The sequence below is a fragment of the Carcharhinus amblyrhynchos genome, chromosome 26 (assembly GCF_965287045.1).
Source record: "Carcharhinus amblyrhynchos chromosome 26, sCarAmb.v2.hapA, whole genome shotgun sequence".
NCBI classification, from domain to species: domain Eukaryota; kingdom Metazoa; phylum Chordata; class Chondrichthyes; order Carcharhiniformes; family Carcharhinidae; genus Carcharhinus; species Carcharhinus amblyrhynchos.
This window is the reverse complement of record NC_137349.1, coordinates 11,337,647-11,364,173: the sequence shown is the minus strand read 5'-3', so window position 1 is coordinate 11,364,173 and position 26,527 is coordinate 11,337,647. Positions and strand designations below refer to the sequence as shown.

The 26,527-nt window shown below is 44.8% G+C and overlaps 1 protein-coding gene across 1 annotated transcript in view; it reads right to left on the bottom strand.

Moving 5' to 3' along the window:
- Positions 1-26,527, bottom strand: part of yjefn3 (YjeF N-terminal domain containing 3) — a 132,873-nt gene that overhangs the window by 39,768 nt on the left and 66,578 nt on the right. The window contains exon 2 of the mRNA XM_080213247.1: positions 6,849-6,957. Coding sequence (XP_080069373.1) covers positions 6,849-6,957 — 109 coding nt within the window. The remainder of the gene's footprint in view (positions 1-6,848; positions 6,958-26,527) is intronic.

Here is a 26,527-nt window from a genome sequence, read left to right as displayed (position 1 = left end):
AGTTACATGGGTAAGATGGGTTTTGCGGGATATGGGCCAAATGTGACCAATTGGGATTAGCATAAGGGTTAAAAAAAAAAGGGTGGATTGGACAAATTGGGCTGAAGGATCTATTTCTATGACTCTATAACCTCTATGAAACCATCCACTTTGGACCTTCAGCGGATAGAATTAGGGCATATTCGAAGTGATGAAAATCTAGAAACAGTGGAGGTCCAAAGAGACTTGGAGATTGATGCAGATAAATTGTTGAAATATCCTGAACAAACAGAAAATAATTAAGAAGGTTAATGGAATTCCAGTCTTTCTATCTAGAGGACTGGCGGGGAAGCCCTGGTGAGAAGCCCTGGGCGCTTTAACTAGGAAAGATAGGCTGCCTATGAGGGGGTGTTTGAGGGCTAACATTTACCAGAATGTTATCTCGACTTGCGAGGGTTAAATTACAAAGAGAAATTACACAAACTAGGGATGTGTTCTGCGATTAAGTGGTGATTTGATGGGGGTATTAAAGAGAACAGGCAGGTCAGATAGAGAGAAACTGTTTTCACTGCTGGAGAGTTGAGGACTTAAGGGGTGTAATCGATAAAGATAGAGCCAGATCTCCCAGGAGTGTAATTGAGAAACACTTCAATGCAGAGGCAATGGTTAAAAATTTGGGATTCTTTTTCTGTAAACTGCAATGGATGTTTGATTTGATTTATTATTATCACAGTGAAAAGTTGTACGGTATATTATTGTACGGTGAAAAGTTTTGTTAATCTTCAGCCAATTAATTTTAAACCTGAGATTATTTAAATTTGTTAACTAAACGTATCAAGGGAAACAGGACAAAGTTGAGAAGATGGAATTAGATCATAGGTCATAGATCAGCCATGATCTCATTGAATGACAAGACAGGCTTGAGTGGCTGAATGGCCTCCATTTGTTCATCGATGAATGACTAGTCACTTTGTTATGGTTGCATTGAGCACAACTTCAATGAATTATTTTGAATTCTCACGCAGAACCAACAGGCCACCAAACTGAAGAGCATTCCAGAGGTCTTCAGAAGGATACATGGACATTAAGCTACACAGAATACACCACACAGAATACACAATGCAGAATATTCAACACAGAATACACAATGTAGAATATCCAACACAGAATACACAATGTAGAATATCCAACGCAGAATACACAATGCCGAATATCCAACACAGAATACACAATGTAGAATATCCAACGCAGAATACACAATGCAGAATATCCAACGCAGAATACACAATGTAGAATATCCAACGCAGAATACACAATGCAGAATATCCAACGCAGAATACACAACTGAGAATAGCCAACTCAGAATACACAACTGAGAATAGCCAACTCAGAATACACAATGTAGAATATCCAACACAGAATACACAATGTAGAATATCCAACACAGAATACACAATGTAGAATATCCAAAGCAGAATACACAATGCAGAATATCCAACGCAGAATACACAATGCAGAATATCCAACGCAGAATACACAATGCAGAATATCCAACGCAGAATACACAACTGAGAATAGCCAACTCAGAATACACAACGTAGAATATCCAAAGCAGAATACACAATGCAAAATATCCAACGCAGAATACACAATGCAGAATATTCAACGCAGAATACACAACTGAGAATATTCAATGCAGAATACACAATGCAGAATATCCAATGCAGAATACACAATGCAGAATGTTCAACGCAGAATACACAATGCAGAATATTCAACGCAGAATACACAACTGAGAATATCCAACGCAGAATACACAATATAGAATATCCAAAGCAGAATACACAATGCAGAATAACCAATGCAGAATACACAACTGAGAATATTCAATGCAGAATACACAACTCAGAATATCCAACGCAGAAAAACAATGCAGAATACACAATACAGAATACAGAATATAAGAAGCTACAAAGGGTTGTAAACATAGCCCAGTCCATCACACAAACCAGAATTTGTCTATACTTCCCGCTGCCTCGGAAAAGCGGCCAGCATAATCAAGAATCTCACGCATCCCGGATATTCTCTCTTCCACCTTCTTCCATCGGGAAAAAGATACAAAAATCTGAGATCACGTACCAACTGACTCAAGAGTAACTCCTCCCCTGTTGCCATCAGACTTTTGAATAGACCTACCTTATAATTAAGCTGATATTTACCTACACTCTAGCTATGACTGTAACTCTACCGCCTGCACCCTCTCCTTTCCTTCTCTCCATGTACTCTATGAACGGTATGCTTTGTCTGTGTTGCACGCAAGAAACAATTCTTTTCGCTGTATACCAATGCATGTGACAATAATAAATCAAACCAAACAATGCAGAAAATACAAGGCGGAAATAAAACATTCAGCCCCACAAGTTTATTTATTCTCCTCATTTCTGTTTCGCTCCTTCGTGGGCTATGGGTGTCGCTGGCTGGACCAGCATTTACTGCTCATCCCTAGTTGCCCCTTGGGAAGTGGTGGTGAGCTGCCGTCTTGAACCGCTGCAGGCCGTGTGGTGTAGGTACACCCACAGTGCTGTTAGGGAATGAGTTCCAGGACTTTGACCCAGCGACAGTGAAGGAACGATGATACATTCCCAAATCAGGATCCAGTTCCATCAGTCTTCTGAAGGGCTGTATTGAACCTTGGTTAGACCACACTGAGTACTGTGTGTAGTTCTGGTCGTCATGTTATAAAAAGGACATAGAGGCACTGGAGAGGTTGCAGAGAAGATTTGCCAGCATGATGTCAGCAATATATGTGTTTGCACTGCAGGAGAGTCTAGCTTTTGAAAAGAAGAGTGACCTAATAGAGGTCTTTAAAATTCTGAAAGGTTCTGGCAGATTGGAGACAAAGAAATGTTTCTCTTTGTGGGAAAAAGCAGAACTGGAGGCCGTCAATAAGTTTAAGTTTTAAATTTATTTATTAATGTCACAAGTAGGCTTACATTAACACTGCAATGAAGTTACTTTGAAAATCATCAGTCGCCACATTCTGGCGCCTGTTCGGGCGCACTGAGGGAGAATTCAGCGTGGCCAATGCACCTAACCAGCATTTCTTTCAGAAATCGGAGGAAACCCACACAGATGCAGGGAGAACGTGCAGAATCCGCACTGACAGTGACCCAAGACTGGGAATCAAACCCAGGTCCCTGGCGCAATGCTAACCACTGTGCCACCGAGCTGAAGACACCAAGAAATCCATCAAGAATTCAGAAGGAAATTCTTTGCTAAAAGAGTGGTGAGAATATAGGAGTCGCTACAAAAGTTGAATGGGATAGCATTTAAGAGGAAACTCGACAAGTATGTGAGGTAGGCGTAGGAGGGAGGGGGTCACACACTGGGAGATTTAGATGGAAAAAGATAAAGGATTCGAGTGGAGCATAAACACCTGCATGGACTGAATGACCTGTGTCTTACATAAGCTAATAAATTGCTCTCATGTGGAGGTAGCCTGAGTGGACGAGCTATATCCCAGGTTAAGGAGCAGATGGGTACTGATAGACTGCTCCCTCCAGTGGCCTGTGTGCTAATTGCACCTCATCAAATCAGCAGGTTGAATCTTATGTGTGGGTATCAAACAGTGCAGCAAGGGGGCAATGCTACAAAAGACCTCAATCTCCCAAAGCAAATTAATGAGGGCTTGTGTTCCTGAATTCAGTCAGCCATGATCAGTGGGTAGCACCCTCAGCCCTGGGTCAGGAGGGTGTGTGTTCAGACCTCACTCAAGCGATCTGTTGTACAATATGAATGTTGGAGCTGCTGACTCGCAGATGTGAACTAACCATTGGATGTAAATGATCCTCTGGTGCTCTTCAACACAGCTGTTGTCCCTAGTGTAAGATTGCTCCACCAACTTAAGATGAAGCAGAGGATTTATTGGTCATCTGACTTGTCTCCTACGGTGGCTCTGTTTCATATTTGTTTGGTAAGATCCATGTGAAACACCTTCATTACATTAAAAGGGTTAAATAAATACAATTTGTTGTTGCAAAGGGCTTTGGGGCATCCTGTGGTCGTTGAAGGCGCTACAACAATGCAAGTTCTTTCTTTCTGATTGCTAATCCAACAGTCCCACTGGAAGTTGGGTGGAGGGATAATCAGGGGGGTGAAATAGTGGGTCAGGAATAGTTGGAGAGTGAGATCCGCAAAGCCCAGTAGCCGCTGGCACTCACCAGCTCAGGAGAGTTGCCAGGAGGGTGAGGTAATGATCGCAGCAAGACTTGGCTCCATTGGAAGGGATACGAGCAAAATAAAATGGTCAGTGTAATAATTGGAATATTCAGATGGAATGCATCCAATAATAATCAAAGAAAGGAAAGTAGGAATATTGGGAGCCAGGGCTGAAATATTTTGCAGCTCATTAAACATGAGACAAGGAGCAGAGGATTGGAAAACCGCTAGGGTTTACATTTTTATTGAAGGTCAGGCAACCTGTTGTCTTAACTGGGAATAATGGAAAAAGTATGGAAGGAAATAGCTCCAGCTAACAGGAGTAAAGGTGAGGTTTGCATTGCCAGGATGGGTTCAGGAACATCGATCAAACCAAGAAAAATCCTCACACCCCAACTCCCAGCATCCATGTTGGCTTTCATTAACAGTTGCTAAGGTGCAGGTCAAGAAACCTGGGGTTAATTGGACAATTCTACCCTGAATAACCTCCATGTATGAAACTGGGAGTTGTTGGGATTGGATAATTAATTGGTTTCTAATACTCTGAAATTTGGAAGTAAGAATCAGTAACTATCAGCTCTGAATGAAGAAGACACAGAGGCTGCTTCCCCTGGCTGAAGAGCCGAGAACTGGGGTCATAGTCCCAGGGTTAGAGGTCAGCCAATCAGAACTGGGATGGGGGGAAATTTCTTCACTCAGAATCTTTTGCATTCTCTATCCCAAAAAGCTGTGGATTCTCAGTTACTGAGTCTATTCAAGAGAGAGAGTCTTAGATTTTGGGGTACTAAAATTAAGGGAATTAAGAGAGAGTGTGGGATGGTGGACTTGAAGCAGAAGATCAGTCATGGTTGTATTTTTTTTAATTTGTGGGACATGGGCTGTGGGAGGAAACCAGAGCACCTGGAGGAAACCCACGCTGACATGGGGAGAATGTGCAAACTCAAGAAAGGGAGAACTGAGCCTTCCGCTTTGTTACAATCTTGTCAACCTGCATCTCTTTGTTTAGTGATTCCTATTTCTGCACCAATTATATCAATATTATTTATTCCCTTTATCTGTCCAGTTGATTTCAAGCATTGCATTTAATGCTGGATTATTCTTTCCCCGGAGGCATTCATTTCAAAGAATGGCCAATTGACAATCTCTCCAAGCCAGCAGCCATTATTCACTCATCAATCCCGAATTAATATACATTTCAGCAGTGAATCAGTGTTTCAATGCACACAGTACATGATATGGAGATGCCAGCATTGGACTGGGGTGGGCACAGTAAGAAGTCTCACAGGTTAAGTCCAACAGGTTTATTTGGAATCATGAGCTTTTGGAGCGCTGCTCCTTCATCAGGTGAGTGATGAAGCACCAAAAACTTGTGATTCCAAGTAAACCTGTTGGACTTTAACCTGGTGTTATGAGACTTCTTACAGTACACAGAATGTGTGAGCAAACAAATCAATATTATATTGAAATTAATATCCACCAGTGTTGAATCAAAGTGAAAATTCATTGTCTATTTGTCACTCTCTGAACAGATTTTATTTTAGTAAAAGAAATTGCAATGAAAACGTTGGGGCAAATTTTCCCATCCCGCCTGCCATGGGAATTGGAGCAGGCAAGAGGCAGACCATGGAAAGTTCTGTTGACTTATTTGAGGAAAGATGTAGTGGCATTGGAGGCAGCTCAGAGGAGGTTCACGAGATTGGTTCCAGAGATGAGGTTTGTTGTAATGAAGAGAGATTGAACGGTTTAGGCCAAGACTCGCTGGTATTTGGAAGAATGAGGGGAGATCAAATTGAGGTATACAAGATGATAACAGTCATGGATAAAGTAGGCGTGAAGCGGATGCTTCCTCTTGTGGGGCATTTTAGGACGAGAGGTTATAGCCTTAGGATAAGGGGCAGCAAATTGAAAACAGAGTTGAGGAAAAACTATTTCTCACAAAGGGTTGTGAATCTGTGGAAATTGCTACCCCAAAGTGTAGTTGATGCTGGGACAGTGAGTATATTTAAGGAGTTAGACAGATTTTTAATTGGGAATGGGTTAGAGGGTTATGGAGAGAAGGCAGGAAAATGAGGATGAGGAGCATATCAGCCATGATTAAATGGCGGAGCGGACTCGATGGGCCGAATGGCCTAATTCTGCTCCTATATCCTATGAATTTATGAATCTTGAGTGGGATTTTCTGGTTTCAGGGTGAGGAGGCTGGAAAATCCCACCCAATATTGTATCTACTGTTAATTGTTGACAACAAGTTTTAACCTCCCTACTGCAACTTGCAAACTGTTCGTAATGTTTGGTTCTTCGAAATACGATATTAAAAACCACTCGCCACTTTTCCTTAAAAGTTCAGCATAAACATGGAAGCAGATGTTTCACTGATCACTTGCTGTTAGCTGCTGTGACCTTGCACACACGGTGGGGTGGGATGGGGGGGACAGGGGTCAGTGAGGCTGCTGTCAGGTTGACCTGTAACCCTGTCCCTAGCTGCAGTGAGTTAGTCTTTGAGGGGCAGAGGGAGGAGTAGTGAGGTTAAAGGCTGTGCAATGATGCAGTATGTCCTTTGGATACTTATCAAGTGTTATTGGTTTGGACCAGTCTCAGCGACATGCGAGGGAGATGAAGGCTCTGAAAGAGGGTGTTTGCAAGTTACCCACCTTAGCGATCGCCATGGCACAGCTGTGCCCAGACATCTCTATTAACTGCTGCTGCCCAAATCTGTATTCTTCATAGAGTTCCTCTTCCAGTGCCTTCGCCTCTTCTTTACTGCAGAATATACAAGAGAATAGGACAGTGAGAAGAAAATGATCTCCTGGCCTCGGAACCTTTTACAACAGCAATCGGACAACATTCAGCTGTGAGTCAGAAAGTCAGGATTTAAGTCCCTTCCAAAACCGTGAACTCATAATCCAGTTTGACAGTCCAGTCCAGTACTGGGGGAGGGCCACACTGTCAGAGGGTCAGTACTGAGAGAGTGCCACACTGTCAGAGGGTCAGTACTGAGGGAGTGCCGCACTGTCAGAGGGTCAGTACTGACGGAGTGCTGCACTGTCAGAGGGTCAGTACTGAGGGAGTGCTGCACTGTCAGGGGGTCAGTACCGAGGGAGTGCTGCACTGTCAGAGGGTCAGTACGAGGGAGTGCCGCACTGTCAGAGGGTCAGTACTGAGGGAGTGCCACACTGTCAGAGGGTCAGTACTGAGGGAGTGCTGCACTGTCAGAGGGTCAGTACTGAGGGAGTGCTGCACTGTCAGGGGGTCAGTACCGAGGGAGTGCCGCACTGTCAGAGGGTCAGTACTGAGGGAGTGCCACACTGTCAGAGGGTCAGTACTGAGGGAGTGCCACACTGTCAGAGGGTCAGTACTGAGGGAGTGCTGCACTGTCAGGGGGTCAGTACTGAGGGAGTGCTGCACTGTCAGGGGGTCAGTACTGAAGGAGTGCTGCACTGTCAGAGGGTCAGTACTGAGGGAGTGCCGCACCGTCAGAGGGTCAGTACTGAGGGAGTGCTGCACTGTCAGAGGGTCAGTATGGGGGAGTGCCAAACTGTCAGAGGTCCAGTACTGATGAAGTGCTACACTGTTGGAGGGTCAGTACTGAGGGAGTGCTGCCTTTCTGTTGAGGTGTTCTCCCTGGGTACATGATATCACATAATAAAAAAGATTTGGTTATGATACTTCACATACCCACAGTGTTACATTTCAAAGGTATTTCATTGGCTGTAAATTCCTTTGGGATGTCAGAGACGCTATATAAATGCAAGTCTTTCTTTCCCAGCAACAGAGTTGGTTGGTCAGTAAAATATTGTGATGCACCAATCACTTGACTCAATGCTGGAATGTGAGATTGTAGTGGTGAGGCTGCCTCAGAGAGCAGCAGTTATATAGAGGAGGTATTTATATAGAGGAGGTATTTATATAGAGGAGGTATTTGAATGGGTGTTTTGATAGTGCAGCAGGAGGGAGCGAGGGCCATAGGGAGAAGGTGGGTGGGCTTGAGAGGTCATGAAGAGGCATGAAGAAGACATCTGGACACCTTTGAACAGCCATGATGAATGGCAGACCAAGCTCGAAGGGCCGAATGGCCTCCTCCTGTTCCTATCTCTTATGTTTGAAATGTGTGGAAGTTTTGTCGAAGGAGCGTTAGTGAGTTGCTGCAGTGCATCTTATTGATAGATGGTTCACACTGCTGTGTGACAGTGGTGGGGGAGGCTGTTGAAGGTGATGGATGGGGGTGCCAATCAAGCAGGCTGTTTTGTTCTGGATGGTGTTGAGCTTCTCGAGTGTTGTTGGAGCTGCATTTATCCATCACACTCCTGGCTTGTGCCTTGTAGATGTCAGACATTCTTTGGAGAGTTGGGAGCAAGGAACTCGCTGCAGAATTCTGGCCTTTGATGGGATTGACGGTGGTGGGTTCCATTGTGCCTGCTGCCCTTATCCTTCTGGACAGTACAGATCACAGATTTGGGAAATGATGTTGAGGAAGTCATAGAATAACACATTGGTTATCCAAAATGTAGACTTGCGGAAATAGATGGCATGGTGGCACAGTGGTTAGCACTGCTGCCTCACAGCGCCAGGGACCCAGGTTCAATTCTGGCCTCGAGTCACTGTCTGTGTGGAGTTTGCACATTCTTCCAGTGTCTGCGTGGGCTTCCTCCGGGTGCTCCGGTTTCCTCCCACACTCCAAAATTGTGGGGGTTAGGTGGATTGGCCATCTTACATTGACCCTAGTGCAAGGGCAGTTAGCAGGGTAAATCTGTGGGGTTATAGGAATAGGTCCTGGGTGGTATTGTGGTTGGTACAGGTTCGATGGACCAAATGGCCTCCTTCTGCACTGTAGGGATTCTATGAAACTAAGAAACTCCAGTGAAGGGCCAAGATCCACACAGTAGCTCATCAACAAGTTGCAAAGAATAGGAGAGAAAACCTGAGTTTATCTTAGTTTTTAAGTGATTACAGGTTGCAGAGGGAAGGTTTAATTAATCTGTGTTCAATTAGAATTGATTTTGTGATTAAAACTAAGGACAAAAGTAACAAGACAGATGTGTGTTCCAGCAAGGATGATTAACAATTACAGGCATAGGAGGATAGAGAGAGTGAGAGAGAACAGACTCGGAACAGAGCGGGAAGATAGAGAGAACAAGTGAGAGCAGACAGAGAATGGAGTGGGAGGATAGAGAAAGCAGACAGAGAATGGAGCGGGAGGATAGAGAGAGTGAGAGAGAGCAGATTGAGAACGGAGCCGAGAGGATGGTGAGAGTGAGAGAGCAGACTGAGAACGGAACCTGAGGATAGAGAGAGCGAGACAGCAGGCTGAGAGTGGAGCCTAGAGGATAGAGAGACCGAGAGAGAGCAGACTGAGAATGGAGCAGGAGGATAGAGACAGCAAGAGAGAGCAGACAGAGAACAGAGCAGGAGGATAGAGATAGTGAGAGAGAGCAGACAGAGAATGGAGCCAGGAACTGCAGAACACCCTTGGCCTGCGTAACTGTGTGCCAATCTGAGAAATAATGGCACACAGTAAATTTTGAGGCATGTATATGGTTTTAAGTTTTGAAATGTAATGACTGTCATTTGTATAGGACTGTAAAAATGTTTTTATTCTGCACTGTTTGCAATTTATAGACATGTAGATTTGTATTGGTTTAATTGAGATTTTTATGAATAAAGCATAGCACAGTGGTTAGCACTGCTGTTTCACAGCTATCGGGACCTGGGTTCGATTCCTGGCTCGGGTCACTGTCTGTGTGGAGTTTGCATGTTCTCCTCATGTCTGTGTGGGTTACCTCCGGGTGCTCTGGTTTCCTCCCACAGTCCAAAGATGTGTGGGTTAGATTGATTGGCCATGCTAAAATTGCCCCTTAGTGTCCTGAGATGTGAAGGTTAGAGGGATATGGGGGTAGGGCCTGGGTGGGATTGTGGTCGGTGCAGAATCGATGGGCCGAATGGCCTCTTTCGGCACCGTAGGGTCTCTATGATTCTATGAGTCGTGGAGCTATTGACTGAGCACAGTGATCAATCTCCATTGCTGAATTTACAACAGAGACATGAGGTTAGGGAAGCCCCTAAACCTGAGGTTAGGAACAACCTGTTCATCCTAAGCACCCTACATTGTACAAGTTTACATCAACAAGTCACAAAGCACGTGAATCGCAATGAAGCAGAAAATCATAGGTTGGCATATTCCAGTTTTTAATAAGCAGTGTTTATTGCCTTTTGTGACAGGCTCCAGACCCGGTATTGTTACCACGCCAAGTTTTCAGTGGAGTGAGCTGATTTTTCTTTGCATCTTGTGAGTACGAGTTTTATGAATTCTTTAAGCACCAGGAATAGATTGCTGTGAAGATCTGTTAGTTACCGCCCCCGTCTTCACCTCAGCAGGAGTCCTCTCCTTTTATCACCTTCTGCCACCCATTGCCAAGCCAAGTTTCTTCCTTTTTATTTGATTAACTCAATCTCCCGCAGCGCAGCACACGAGGAGTGAAGGAAAGGACTTACATTTCGATACCGTTTCACACAATCCCAGGACGTCCCGGAGGGTTTTACAGCCAATGAAGTACTTTTTGAAGTGTAGGAAACGCAGCTGCCAATTTGCACACAACTGGTAATTAATGACTGCATCATCTATTTCTGTGGTTGTTGGTTAAGGGATAAACATTGTGCAGGACATGGGGGAGAATTTTCCTGCTCTTCTTAAAAATACTGCCATGAGATCTGTTATGTTCACCTGAGAGGGCAAAGAGAGCCTCGGGTCGAGGTCTCATCTGAAGGACGACAGCTCTGCTATTGTAGCATTCCCTCTGTGCTACTACAGTTTGTGTTCAAATCTCTGAATCTATGTTTTTTTTGATTTGGTTTAATTTATTATTGTCACATGTATTAGTATCCAGTGAAAAGTATTGTTTCTTGCGTGCTATACAGACACGCCATACCGTTCATAGAGAAGGAAAGGAGAGGGTGCAGAATGTAGTGTTACAGTTCATAGCTAGGGTGTAGAGAAAGATCAACTTAATGTAAGGTAAGCCCATTCAAAAGTCTGCTGGCAGCAGGGAAGAAGCTGTTCTTGAGTTGGTTGAGGTGACTTCTCAATGAGGTGAGAATGCTATCCACTGAAACACGTTTAACACCATGAAGACTTGGGCCAGGATTTTCCAGCCCCCTGCGACGTGTTTTCCGGTGATGGATGGGGCTTGCCATTGGCCATCAGCAGGATCTTCTGGTGCTGCTGTGACCAATGGCATTTTTATGGCTTGCCCATCCTGCTGTCAGGGAACCCTCCCTGGGTGAGAGGAGTGGCTTCCAGCGGGACTGAAAGATTCTGCTGACAGGAAGGGCTGGAAAATCCAACTCTTAGTATACTTTTTGAGAAAGATGCAGTTAGAGATTTAGGAACTAATTGGATCCAGGCACACAGATACAAGTCAATTTTCAATTTACTATCACAACATAATCCTTTTTTTCATTCTTTCGTGGGTCATGGGCATCGCAGGCTGGCCAAAATGTATTGCCCACCCCCCTAGTTGCCCTTGAAGAGGCAGTTGGGGAGGCGATGGTTTAGTGGTATTATTGCTAGACCATTAATCCGGAAACTCAGCTAATGGTCTGGGGACCCAGGCTCGAATCCGCCATGGCAGACGGTAGAATTTGAATTCAGGGAAAGAAAAGGACGGTGGAATGAAGAATCTACTGATGACCATGAATCAATTGTTGGGAAAACCCAACAATTCACTAATATTCTTTAGGGAAGGAAATCTGCCGTCCTTACCTGGTCTGGCCTACGTGTGACTCCAGAGCCACAGCAATGTGGTTGACTCTCAACTTTTTTTTATTCATTTGTGTGACATGGCTAACCAGCATTTATTGCCTATTTTTAGTTGCCCGAGGGCTGTTGAGAGTCAACCACATTGCTTTGGCTCTGGAGTCACATGTCGGCAAGACCAGGTAAGGACGGCAGATTTCCTTCCCTACAGGGACATGAGTGAACCAGATGGGTTTTTCTATCAATAGTTTCATGGTCATCAGTAGATTCTTAATTCCAGATATATTTTATTGAATTTTTTTTTTATTGAATTCAAACTCCACCATCTGCCGGGGCGGGATTCGAACCCAGGTCCCCAAAACATGAGCTGAGTTTCTGAATTAATAGTCTAGTGATAATACCACTCGGCCATCTTTTCTCCCTAATTTCTCATCATTGCTGGTTAGGTAGCAGAAATTTGGATAACTGGGAAATAGATCTGACTGGAAGATGGGAGTGTTTCCAAGTGATGCTCTTCATGATTGGAGTGGGAATGATTGGATAATTCTCCTGTCAATCAAATGTGTAGCCCTTACCACTATAAACAACTGGGGTTGAATTTATCGAAATAATTTGTGTTATGTAGCTGCATCTTGCTGGCAGAATTACCCCTTGCGTTGTGGGAGAAGTGGCTGCAGTTTCGGTCATGAGTTCTGTTTGCCGCTTTTCACTGAAACTTTTTTCAGATTGACTTTTTGCTACAATCTTCAGTTTAAATCGACTCCACTGAGTTCTGCCATCAAGTCCCACCCGCACCTCCAACTCACTGACAAAGTGGTGTCAATATACAATTCAGGCCAGGACTCATTAGTGTCACCACTATCGGAAGCTATAATTACAGCAGGAAAGTTTACATGCCGGCTGTTTCAATTCAGTGTCTTTTACGATCACAGAACAGCCCAGAGCGCCCTACAGCAATTAAATACTTTTGAGGTGTTGTCCCTCCTGTAATGTAGGAAATGATAATGGAATGGAATTGGCAGCCTGTTTTAAAACTCTGAATATCTTTTTACTTTCACTGACCTCAATTTGTTTATGTCTGTTTTGCACTTTTAGTCGAGTTGAGAAATTGGCTGAAGAAGCAGGAGGGGATGCTTTTTAACGCCGTGAGTTGTTATGATCTGGAACATGCTGGCTAAAAGGATGCAGATTCAACAGGAACTTCGAAAAAGGACCTACAAAAGAACTTAAGAAATTTTTGAAAATCTCAACAGCATCTGTGGGGTGAGAATAGAGCCAACAATATGAGTCTAGATGATATCCTGACTCGAAACATTGGCTCTGTTCTCTCTCCACAGAGGTCGTCAGCCCTGCTGAGATTTTCCAGCATTTCCTGTTTTTGTTTCAGATTTCCAGCATCCGCAGTATGTTGCCTCTATTTTATACTAAGAAATTTCTAGCTGGAGAAGCCCTTTGAGTCTGCTTCACCTACCCACAAGGTCAGCTCCTCCCTCCTGCATGGTCCACCATCCCATAATTCATAGAATCATATAGTGCAGAAGAGGCCCTTCGGCCCATCAAGTCTGCACCAACACAGGATAAACATCTGAACGCACACCTGATCCTGTCTACCAGCACTTGGCCCATAGCCCTTAATGTTATGATGTGCCTAGTGCTTATCCAGGTACTTTCTAAAGGATGTGAGGTAACCCACCTCTCCACCCTCCCAGGCAGCGCATTCAGATCATCATCCTTTGAGTAATAAAATTTTTCCTCACATCCTCCTAAACCTCTTGCCCCTCACGCTGAACTTCTGTCCCCTCATGACTGACTCTTCAACGAAGGGGAATAGCTATTCCCTATCCAACCTGTCCATGCCCCTCATAATCTTGTACACCTCGTTCAGATTGCCCCCTCAGTCTTCTCTGCTCCAACAAAAACAACCCAAACCTACCCAATCTCTCTTCATAACTTCAACGCCCCATCCCAGGCAGCATCTGGTGAATCTCCTCTGCACTTCCACCAGTGCATCAATTCATTTTTGTTCCTTTAATTCCAAAAGCTTATCAGTCTCGATATTCCACAATGGAGCATCCACAGCTCTTTGGGATAGAGAATTCCAAAGATTCACAACCCTCTGGGAGAAGGAATTCCTCCCCATCTCGGTCCTAAGTGGCTGATCTCTTATTCCAAGCTTCTGACCCCTTAGTTCTAAATTGCCCAGTCAGACTTAGCAACTTTTCAGCATCAACTCCATCAAACTCCTACTTCTACCATCAGGACTGTTTGAGCTGAACCACCGTAGATATATTTAAGGGGAACTCATCTGGGAGAAACAGAAGGGTGTGTCGATAATGTAAGATGAAGGTGAGAGGAGGTTCATATGGAGCATAAAGACATAAACCAGTCAAGCCTTATTTCCATGCTGAATATTCGATATAAATTGATCATTTTGTGCCACCAAACTTCAAGTTGGACCAATTTATACTGGCAGCAAATTGTTCACCAATGAGATCACTCCAGAGTACAGTGTACTCCGGGGTGATACGATGGCACAATGGTTAGCACAGCTGCCTCACAGCACCAGGGACCTGAGTTCAATTCCAGCCTTGGGTCACTGTTTGTACAGTGTCTCCACATTCTCTGTGTGGGGTTCCTTGGGTGCTGCGGTTTCCTCCCACAGACCAAAGATGTGCGAGTTAGATTGATTGGCCATGCTAAATTGACGCTAGTGTCAGGGGATTAGCAGGGTAAATATGTGGGTAACAGGAATGGGGCCTGGAATGGGAATTATTGTCAGCACAGACTCAATGGGCCAAAAGGCCTCCTTCTGCACTTTATGGCTTCTATGAACGTGTAATTTTTCTCACCCTATCGCAATAAGGATTAGAAAGTGTTCAGTAACTGATGCAGATTTCAGTTTAAGAAAGTTCTAAGGAAAATTAAGTGCTGCATGGAAGCCAATAGTTAAATGCGGCGCAATGCAGCATATGGAGAGTTTTTAACAACTCTGAGCTGGTGATAACTTTGGCTGAGATTTGCATTGAGATCTGATGTCTAGACAGATGATCTTATCTTCCCTGTGAAGGAAGAAAGCTCCTTTGACTGCCGTCTACTTTGCAGTGAATGGGAATGTGAACACACAGTTACCTGTTACATTGAACATGAATACAGTGTCACGGAATATTCCAGCAAAAGACGTTTTTTCACACGATTCCCAGCATTGCTTTTTACCTTCATCATTGGCTGAACATCCACGGACATGTTCCCGAACGTTTGTAAACAATCATAGAGTTTACGGCATGGAAACAGGCCCTTCGGCCCAACTTGTCCATGCCGCCCTTTTTTGTAACCACTAAGCTAGTCCCAATTGCCTACATTTGGCCAATATCCCTCTATACCCATCTTATCCACGTAACTATCTAAGTGCTTTTTAAAAGACAAAATTGTGCCTGCCTCTACTACTGCCTCTGGCAGCTCATTCCAGACACTCACCACCCTCTGTGTGAAACAATTGCCCCTCTGGACAATTGTATCTCTCCCCTCTCACCTTAAAGCTGTGCCCTCTAGTTTTAGACCCCCTTTGGCAAAAGATGTTGACTACCTAGCTGATCTATGCCCCTCATTATTTTATAGACCTCTACAAGATCACCCCTTAGCCTCCTACGCTCTACGGAAAAAAGTCCCCATCTATCCAGCCTCTATTTATAACTCAAAACATCAAGTCCCGGTAGCATCCTTGTAAATATTTTCTGCACTCTTTCAAGTTTAATAACATTGTTTCTATAATAGTCAGAATAATACCCATATTTCAGAGGGCTAAGCAATGATTGGTTGTATAAATTTGATTTTTGTACTTTCAAGGATGGTAGATTGAAGGGGGATCTGTTTAAAATGATAATGGGATTTGGTAGAGCAGAACTGGTCATAAGTTTAGATGTGGTCCACTCAAAAGTGATGTCAAGAAGCATTTTTTCACACCAAGAGTAGTGGAAGCCCGGAATTCTCTCCCCAAACTCTGTGGATGCTGGGGGACAGGCGGAGCCTTGAATCGATTACTGGGAAGTGATGGTATCGAGGGAGAGGGGGTGAAAGGGGGCAACTCACAAAGGACGATGAGGTGTATTAGTAAACACTGGCTAGGTCTCCCTCTGCAAGTCGAGTTTCTTTTAAGAGCTTGAAACTTGCTTTTGTTTGTCATCTTTCACAACCTCCGGATGTCCCAAAGTATTTCACAGCCAATTACAGAGTGTAGCCCCGATAAGTTATGGCACGGTGGCATAGTGGTTAGCACTGCAGCCTCACAGTACCAGGGATCCGGGTTCAATTCCAGCTTGGGTTCTGTGGAGTTGCATGTTCTCCCCATGGCTGCATGGGTTTCCTCCAGGTGCTCCAGTTTCCACCCACAGTCCAAAGATGTGCGGGTTAGGTTGATTGGCCATGCTAAGAAATTGCCCCTTAGAGTCCAGGGATGCATAGGTTAGAGAGATTAGTGGGTATAATATGTAGGGATATGGGGGTAGGGCCTGGGTGGGATTGTGTTCAGTGCAGACTCGATGGGCCGAATGGCCTCCTTCTGCACTGTAGGGTTCTATGATTCTAAATTGCCACTTAGTGTCAGGGTGGACTAGCAGGGTAAATACATGGAGCTATCTGTGGGATTGTGTTTGGTGCAGACTCAATGGGCCGAATGGCCTCCTTCTGCACTGTAGGGATTCTAAGTCCCCAGGATCTGATGCTCTGCATCCCAGAATACTCAAGCAAGTGGCCCTAGAAATAGTGGACGCATTGGTGATCATTTCCCAGCATTCTATAGACTCTGGAAGAGTTCCTGTGGATTGGAGAGTAACTAACGTAACCCCATCTTTTAAAAAAGGAGGGAGAGAGAAAATGGGGAATTGTAGACCGGTTAGCCTGACATCAGTGGTGGGGAAAATGCTGGAGTCGATGATTAAGGATGAAATAACTGAGCATTTGGAAAGCAGTGACAGGATTGGCCCAAGTCAGCAATGGATTCACGAAAGGGAAATCATGCTTTACAAATCTTCTGGAAGTTTTTGAGGCTGTGACCAGTAGAGAGGATAAGTGTGAACCAGTGGATGTTGTGGACTTTCAAAAGCTTTTGACAAGGTGCCACATAAGAGCTTAGTGAGCAAAATTAAAGCCTCGTGGTATTGGGTGTATTATATTGACGTGGATAGAGAACTGGTTGGCAGACAAGAAACAAGGGGTGGGAATAAATGGGTCTTTTTCAGAGTAGCAGGCAGTGATTAGTGGGGTACCGCAGGGTTCAGTGCTGGGACCCCAGCTATTCACAATACACATTGATGATTTGTACAAAGGAATTGAATGCAATATCTCCAAATTTGCAGACGGCACTAAGCTGGGTGGCAGTGTGTGCTGTGAGGAGGATGCTAAGAGGCTGCAGGGTGATTTGGACCTGCTGAGTGGGCAAATACTTGGCAAATGCAATATAATGTGGATAAATGTGAGGTGATCCACTTTGGTGGCAAAAACAGAAGGAAAATGATATCTGAATGGCAGTATTTAGGAAAAGGAGAAATGCAACATGACCTGGATGTCATAGTGGAATGGTCGCTGAAGGTTGGCATGCAGGTACAGCAAGCAGTGAGGAAAGCTAATGGCATGCTGGCCTTCATAGCAAGAGGAGTAAGGATGTCTTGCTGCAGTTATGCAGGGCCTTGGTGAGGCCACACCTTGATCTGAAATAAAAACAGAAGATGCTGGAAAACCTCGGCAGGTCTGACAGCAGAGAGTGGTGAATCTGTGGAGCTCTGCCGCAGAAGGCTGTGGAGGCCAGGTCACTGAGTGTCATTAACACAGGAATAGATAGGTTCTTGATTAATAAGGGGATCAGGGGTTATGGGGAAAAAGGCTGGAGAATGGGAATGAGAAAAATATCAGCCATGATTGAATGGCGACGCAGACTCGATGGACCGAGTGGCCTAATTCTGCTCCTATGTCTTATGGGAAGAGAGTGGGGCACGTCACAATGAGGTTGCAGCAGGATCTTAACGGAGGAAATGCATGAAGATATCAGAAGGTAAAGGGAGCAGGTGTTTATAGGGAAATATTTTGCAGCAAGTTGATCAAATATTGGAAATAAATGTGTGGGTCAAATCACGCATGGGACTGTAGTAAAAATAAAGCTGGGAACTGATCTCCTTCATTGTGGCATTGGATCCTATGAATACTTGTTACTCCACACATGCACCTTATCATTAGCATCCAGTCATTGTTCCTCTCTGCTTCTGTCTCTCTCCATTGCTGCCTGTTTCCTCCACCCTTCTCTGTTTCTCTCTCTGTCTCTCCCTCCCTCTTTCTTCCAGCAGTTTCCTTTTGTTCCTCCCTGTTTATTTCTGCTCCTTTGCTTTGTCTCCGTGTCTAACTCCATGACACTCACCGCCCCCCCCCCTCCCCCCCACACCTCCTCTCCCTCCACCTCCTGCATCTTCCTGTGGTGTTCGCTGTCACCGCACGAGGAAGGCTTAATCAGGGCGATTCCAGATGAGTTACTTCTTGCTCAGAAGAGATTCCGTGATAAATTACTACAATTACAGAGGTAGACAAAGAGGATTTTGTGGGGGACTTTTTTGGCATCAGCTCATCTGAAAGAAAGAGTTTCGACAACTGGTGATCAGAAGTTCCAGCCCAACTCTGTGTCAAGGCCTCTGTTCATTTTGAATTAATGTAAAGGAAAATACAGCACTGGTACTTGACTGATTCTTGGTATTCCTCAGATGGGGATGTTATTCTTCAAGGGGAGAATGAGCACCATGGGCTAGCATTCACAAGAGTTTAGAAGAATGAGAGGTAATCTCATTAAAACATGTAAAATTTTTAAAGATCTTGACAATGATGAATGTTCCCCCTGGGTGGGGAGTCTAGAACATGGGGACACAAGGGGGAAGGCAATGGTGCGGTGATATTGCCGCTGGACCATTCATCCAGAGATCCAGGGTAATGCTCTGGGGATACGGGTCGAATCTCAACAAGGCAGGTGATGGAATTTGAATTCAATTTTTTAAAAATCTGGAATTAAAAGTCTAAAGATGACCATGAAATCATTGTCGATTGTCATAAAAACCCATCTGGTTCCCCTTATGGAAGGAAATCTGCTGTCCTTACCTGGCCTGGCCTACATGTGACTCTAGAGCCATGTGGTTGACTCTTAAATGCCCTCTGAAATAGCCACCCAGTTCAGGGGTAATTAGGGATGGGCAATAAATGCTGGCCCAGCTACTGATGCCCACATCCCATAAACAAATGAAAAAAACAATCTCAGAATAAAGGGTTCGATCATTTCAGACTGGGATGAGGAGAAATTTCTTCACTCAGATTGTGAGTCTTTGGAATTCTTCACCCCGGAAGTTGAGGGCAGACAGACATCGAGTCTATTCATAGCTGAGATTGACAGGTTTCTGGGTTATAAGGAAATCGAGGGAAATGGGGACAGGGCAGGGGAATGGAATTCAAATAGAAAATCAGTCAGGATCTCATTGAAAGGCAGAACAGGCTCTTGAGGCGTAATGACCTCCTCCTGTTCCTACAACTGGCCCAATATGCAGTATAGGTAGGAGTTGGGTTTGAGTCTTGGTCTGAATTGACTCAGCTACTCTCCCCCAGCTCTTGCAGCTGTACAGGTGATCTAAATGGCCCTTAAATTCCTTAGTGCCCTAAGATGAGCAACATTCGGCTGCCGTCAGTCCCAGGATGAATTTGTAGACGCTTCTCAGATGCTAGTCTCCCTGTACCAGCACCACCTTCATCCAGACTCATAGACATGCTCAGGAGCTGTGGGTGGGGAGGGGGACGTGGTCGACAGCCTCTCACACTCACTTCACAGTGCCAGGAGAACGTGCTAACGAGGTTCATACAGACGATACCAAAACTGAAAGGTTATTTATCATGAAAGACTTTTTAAAAATTCATTTGTGGGACGTGGCTGGCCAGCAGTTATTGTCCATGTTGCCTTTGAAGAGCAGTTGAGAGTCATCCGCATTGCTGTGAGACTGGAGTCACATGTAGGTCAGACCAGGTAAGGACAACAGATTTCCTTTCCTGAAGGACACTAGTGAACCAGGTGGGTTTTTCTGACAATGGTTTCATGGTCATCAGTAGATTCTTAATTCCAGATACTTTTTATTGAATTCAAATTCCGTCAATTGCTGTGGCGGGATTTGAACCCAGGTTTCCAGAACATTAGTTGAGCTATGTGGATTAATAGTCTAGCAATAATACCACGAGGCCACCGTCTCCCCACGACGGGATGCTGTTCTCCAGAAAAGGCTGAGGATAACCTGATAAACATCTTTAGGATTGTGTTGGGGTTTGATATTGTATAAAGAAAAGATACTATCACACACAGGGCTCCAGGACTAGGGGTCATGAATATAAGATAGTCACTAGTACATTCAATTGGGAATTCAAGAGGAACAGCTTTACTCTGAAAATGATGAGAATGTGGGAATCGTTACCACAGAGAGTGCTTGAGTTAAATAATGTGAACATTTTTAAGAGGAAGCTGGATAAACACATGAAGGAGAAATGAATTGAAGGTTATTAGAATTGAATTATAGAATCCTGACACTACAGAAGGAGGCCGTTTAGCCTATCAAGTCTGTACTGACCACAATCCCACCTATTCCTGCAACCCCAAGCATTTGTCCCACTAATCCCCCGATACTAGGGTCAATTTAACATGGCCAACCTAACCTGCATATCTTTGGACTGTGGAGGAAACCGGAGCACCTGGAGGAAACCCACGCAAAAATGGGGAGAATGTGCAAACTCCACACAGTCAGTGACCCAAAGCCAGAATTGAACCCAGGACCCTGGTGCTGTGGGGCAGCAGTGCTAACCACTGTGCCACCAGAGACGTGGAGAGGGTTAGGAGGATGCTCATTCAAGTATAACTACCAGCATGGAGCAGTTGGGCTGAATGGTCTTCTATGAAATTCCAAATCCACATATAAAGACACTCTGGTAATTTTTTGAGAATTCACTGTCTATCTACGTCACAAGTGGTCACTTAAACTAATACACCGGGTCAGAATCAGTTCCTGACCGCCTCCGGCCTTTACAAAGAGTCAAAGGATAAAAATTGTCAATTTCCTTCAAAGGCTTGCCTATTTCCAAACAGAAAGGAACACATCATGAAAAGATTTCTTTTATGAAAGACAGCAAAAATGCTCGGGCTGCCAGTCCCAAATGAACAAAGATGTGACTTTGAAAAGTTAATGAGGTTTTCTGACAACTCAGAGTTACAACGAACGGATTGGTTCAAGAGCCAATTAATCCCCTTGTTATCTTGTTCAATTAGTTGTTATTTTGAGGATCTGGTAACCCTCTGTGCCACTGCTGGCTCTGACTGAAGCATCTGTATTCGTCATTTGTCACATGCAGTTAAACAACGCTCACACAGTCGGCCCCGAGCTCACAATTGCTGCAAGTTAATGGCATGATCTGTTTGAGAATCAAACTCAACAGAGACAACAACATTTCCATAATGCCTTTAACAAAGTAAAATGTCCCCATGTACATCGCAGGAGCATAATAAAACAGTACGGCACCAAGCTGTATACAGAGACTAGGACTGATGTCCAAAAACTTTGTCAAAGCGATCATTTTTAAGGAGCATCTTAAATAAAGGGAGAGGCGGAGAGGTTTAGGGAAGGAATTCCAGAGCTTAGGGCCCAGGAAGCTGAAGGCACGACCGCTAATGGTTGAACAAAAGAATGGACAGAAGGAGGATGACCGTAGAGATCTTGAAGGGTTTGGGCAGGGGGTTGCTGTTGGAGGAGATTACAGTGTTAAAAAGTGTGTGGCACCATGGGGGGATTTGAACGTGGGAACAAGAATCTTCAAGTCGAACGTTGCCAGACCAGGAGTCAATTTAAGTCAGCAAGAGAAGGGGGAAACAGGGAAACATGGCTTGGTGTAACTTAGGTTACAGGTATCAGAGTTTTGGGTGGGTTCAATTTTACAGGTCACCTGAGGCTTGAATGGGTGGATACGCTATCCAGCGTGATACTCGCTCACAAGACTCTATGGTCCTAAATACTCTTCTCACTGTTGCTGTTAAAATCCCGGCTTGGACTAAACATGACTTAAATCCTCCAATAAGCCTCACTCTTAATGGAATATAGACTCAGGAGGAGGCCATTTAGACCCTGTTCTGCTATTTCATTATGATTATGGCTAATTCCATATTCCCACTTTAATCCTTTAATACCTTTAGTGAACAAAAATCTTATCCACCTCAGATTGAAAATTAAGAATTCACCCAGAAACAGTTATATTTTGCAAAAGAGGGTTCCAAACTTCTGTGTGTGGAAATTGTCTCCTTATTTTGTCTTGAAAGCTCTGGTTTTAATTGTTAGACTGTGTTCATTTAGCAGAAATTGTTTCCCTCCGTCCACTGTATTTATTCCCTTCAAAATTTTACAGATCACTCCTTAACTTTCTAAATTCCATACAATCCTGGTTATTTAACACTCGTGCTGGAATTTTATCGGCACATTCACCCCAGAATCGGGGCAGGTGAGGCTCGCAGAGTGGAATTCTCCACAAGCCTCGGGTGGGATCTAACGAGCCTCAGGCGGGCGAGGCAGTAAAATTCCAGAGTCCAGTTTGATTGACAGCCTGTGTGAGTTGATGGGAATGCAGCCTCAGAACTTGCTGAGGTTCCATTAGATCATCAGCTGCATTCATTATGATGGCTGAATAAACTGATTCTGAAGAGGCAAAGTCTGCTTGCTGCACAGTGCCACACATGAGGTTGTCCCTTGCCGATGATGCAGGATGATCTATGCTGGCTTCTTGTGTGCTTTGGCGCTTCGGAAACTACCTGTCATCATGTTGCTGAACTCCTGCCAACTGCTGCTATCGTCATTTGTCACCGAGAGTTTCCCACTTGCCGTGATTTATGTTGGGGGTTTTCATGTCTCTTTTGACAGCATCCTTGAATCAGAGCTTTGGGTGCCCTGCGAGTCTCTTGGCATGGGCTGCCTCCCAGGATGAGTCATCCTTGGGGATGTACCTTGCCCAGGCCAATGGAGTTTTCCTTGCTTGTCCACAGTAAATCTACACTGCACTCCCACCGAGGTCAATATATCCTTCCTAAGGTACTTTCCAGAGTTGTGTTCAATACTTTGGGTGTGGTCTAACCAGGGTTTTATATATCTGGAACTACGATGCTGGGACTCTAAGATCTGACTTCCATTCACCTTTTTGGCTACTTTCTGTTCATGACATTTAAACAATCCATGATCCCAACTCTGTTTCCAGCTCTTTGCCATCTAGAAAGCAATCTGATCCATATATATAGGTCCAAAGTAGATGATCTCCCACCTGTCTATATTGAAATCCATCTGCCACAGTTGCCTGCCCATTAATGCCCACATCCTGAGAACAAATCCAGCAATCCAAAGGAAGGGATTCCACCCCCCGCAAAGCCACACTGGGGGATTCACTGGCATTGTGCTCATGTCACTGGACTAGTAATCAAGGATCTGGGCTAAAGCTCGGGGGCATGGCTTTAATCCCACTACAGCAGCTGGTCAAATTCAATTCAATGAGTAAAATCTGGAATTGAAAGCTAGTTTCAGTAATGGTGACCATGAAACTACCATTGATTGACGTAAAAACCCATCTGATTCACACACGTCCTTTAGGGAAGGAAATCTGCCGTCCTTATCTGGTCTGGCTTACATGCGTCTCCAGATCCACAGCAGTGTTGTTGGCTCTTACCTGCCCCTCAGAAATTACCTAGTGATCAGTTCAAGGTCAATTAGGAATGTGCAACAAATGTGCATCCCATAAAAGAATAAAGATAAACCTGCACCTAATGTCTCAGGCCAGAGGCTCTTTTCACAAGAAGACGCTAAATCATGGAGAGGTTTCCACCTTTTAGGTGAGACCTAAACCAGGGGCTATAAAGATAAAATAGACACTAGTAAATCTGGGGTGCACGGAGCACAATGGTGAGTATTGCTACTTGACAGCGCCAAAGACCCAGGTTCGATTCCCAGCTTGAGTCACTGTGTGGAGTTTGCACATTCTCCCTGTGTCTGCGGGGTTTCCTCCAGGTGCTCCAGTTTCCTCCCACGTTCTGGAAGATGCGCTGGTTAGGTGCATTGACCCGAACAGGCGCTGGAATGTGGCGACTAGGGGAATTTCACAGTAACTTCATTGCAGTGTTAAGGTAAGCCTTACTTGTGACTAACAAATAAATAAACTTTACTTTGGTAGGACATTTAGAAGAAACATTTTTACCCAGGCAGTAGTAAGAATGTGGAACTCACGACCATAGAGAGTTGTTGTTTCCCTTCCCACACCTCATGATGCACAAGGACAGACTTCCATCTGTTCCCTTGGTCAGATTTTTCCTGGAACAAGTCACTAGTCTGACAGCAGGGGCTTATAGCTGGAGGAACACCACTTAACATCAAGCATGATTGACCTGGTGCCTTTCCCACGCTCGCTGACAGCCATTCTGCAGGTTGATATCAAGCTGTTGACCGCGTTACAGACGCCCCTTACCACAGGGAGTGGTTGAGGTGAATTGTGTAAATGTATTCAAGAGGGAGCTGGATAAACACAAGTGGGAGAAAGGAACAGAAGGGTGTGCTGATAAGAATCAGATGAAGTAGGGTGGGAGGAGGCATGTTCGGAGCATGGATACCACGATGGACCGATTTGGCGAAATAGTCTGTTACAGTGCTGCAAATTCTAGGGAATGGAAGACAATTAAACTTCCACTTGGGAATGACAGTAAAAATGGTGGACAGATGCTTAATGTGTTCCTGCAACATCCCCTTATCTATTGCTTCAATAAGGGTATTAAATTTGCTTTAAAATAGGAGAGAGAGGAATTCTTTCACATCATCTGTACTCTAGCCTTGAAAGAATTTTCTACTTTCAAAAGCAGAGAGTTAATGACGTTGTCAAAGCAAGCGGACCAAGTTTCCAGCTCAGCAAGGATCTGAACGATTTCACATCAGTTGGTCACAGGTTAGAGAAGAGAAAAATATCTGCAAAATAATAGTCTTCGGCATGAGCAGAAAATGACAATTGCTTTGCTCCGTGGCAAATTATCCATCATCTTCCTGAGTGAAGGTTTAATTCTGTTGCCACTTATCTGGAAATGAATGTGTCAGGTTCTGGTTAAATGACTGTTCCATGTTCAGACATATCGGCTGTCACTATCTGAATCATATCCAGTTTAATCGTGCATGAGGAGAGGTGCACAGCTCAGTCTAATCTGTTAAACCAACACTCATTGTGGGCCACACCCGACTTACCAAATGTAGTGAGGTTAGAGATGGAGAGGTAGACAAACTGAAGGTTGGGGCAGCATTTAAAGGAGGGGACGAGGGACCTGGGCCACAAGTGAGTGATAGCTGGATTGAGAGAATTGGCAGTAAGAGGAACCCTCAACGCCCTGCCGCCCCTGACTGATGCCTGTCCTCTCGGTCAGGCGCTGGGTGCTTTTGAACACCCACTTCCCTCCCTTTCCCACCCCTTCACCTCAATCCGGAAGCCCCGCAATGGGCTTCCCCCATGGCAGACCAGTGCCCACCACCGGGTGAATACCAACAGTGACAGAATCAGGCCTCAAATGGCCATCAGTTTCCCACTTCAGGGCCTTAGCTGATGGCGGGAAGGAAAGGCATCTCTGAGCCTTCCCAGTCTGGTCTTAATCCGGGCAGAGGTGAGAAGGCAGCTGTGTTCTCACCTGCCACCCTCTCACCCGATTAAACGCTACCGAACCCACCACGGCGAGGGTGTTCAATTGCACCCAGCAAACGAATAGCTGGACACACTGAAGAGCTGAAGCCATGGGAGGGATGAAGATGGAGTGAGAGAGATACTGAAGGAATAGAAAAATATTAGATAAATTCAAGTTCTGTCTTTCATTTCACTTGGTCCTGTAATCGCTGACAGTGACAATTAGCATCCAAGGTTACAGAGGAGGAAAATCAGCCAGGCATCAAACACCTAATTATTTAATCAGTGCTTCCCCTGGCAACTGCTAGCGTGGAGCTATCAGGAGAGGAGAGAACTAATCTTAATTATTCTGCCCACCCACACTCACTGATCATCCTCAGGAGGGGGGTGCCCATCAGCTGCCCGCCTCCGCTACAGTTTTAGCAGCAGCAGTGAGGTGTCATGTGCATCGCCTGCCCTTGAACCAATTAATTGCCATTTAACGGTCTCCTCCACTGCCACTGGTAAATTCTTATTGCCCGGCTCCAGGGTCAGTGAGGTGGGGTGGGGTGGGGTGGGAGGATGGTCATCCTGTTTAGGCAACTTCTTCCCAAGATCCCCAGAGCAAGGGCCAGCCCTGCTTGAAAACACTTCTGCCTCAACCCAATCGCAGCCTGCTCCCACACACCAGCACTTATAGAGCACGTCCCAGTGAGACTGCCCCACTTACCTTCCAGTCCAGCCTTCCTCATCGGGACTTTTTGTTTATTTATTCATGCAGGGGACATGGACATCATTGGCTGGGCCAGCAGTTATTGCCCATCCCCAGTCGCCTGAGAGTCAACCACATTGCTGTGGCTCTGTAGTCAC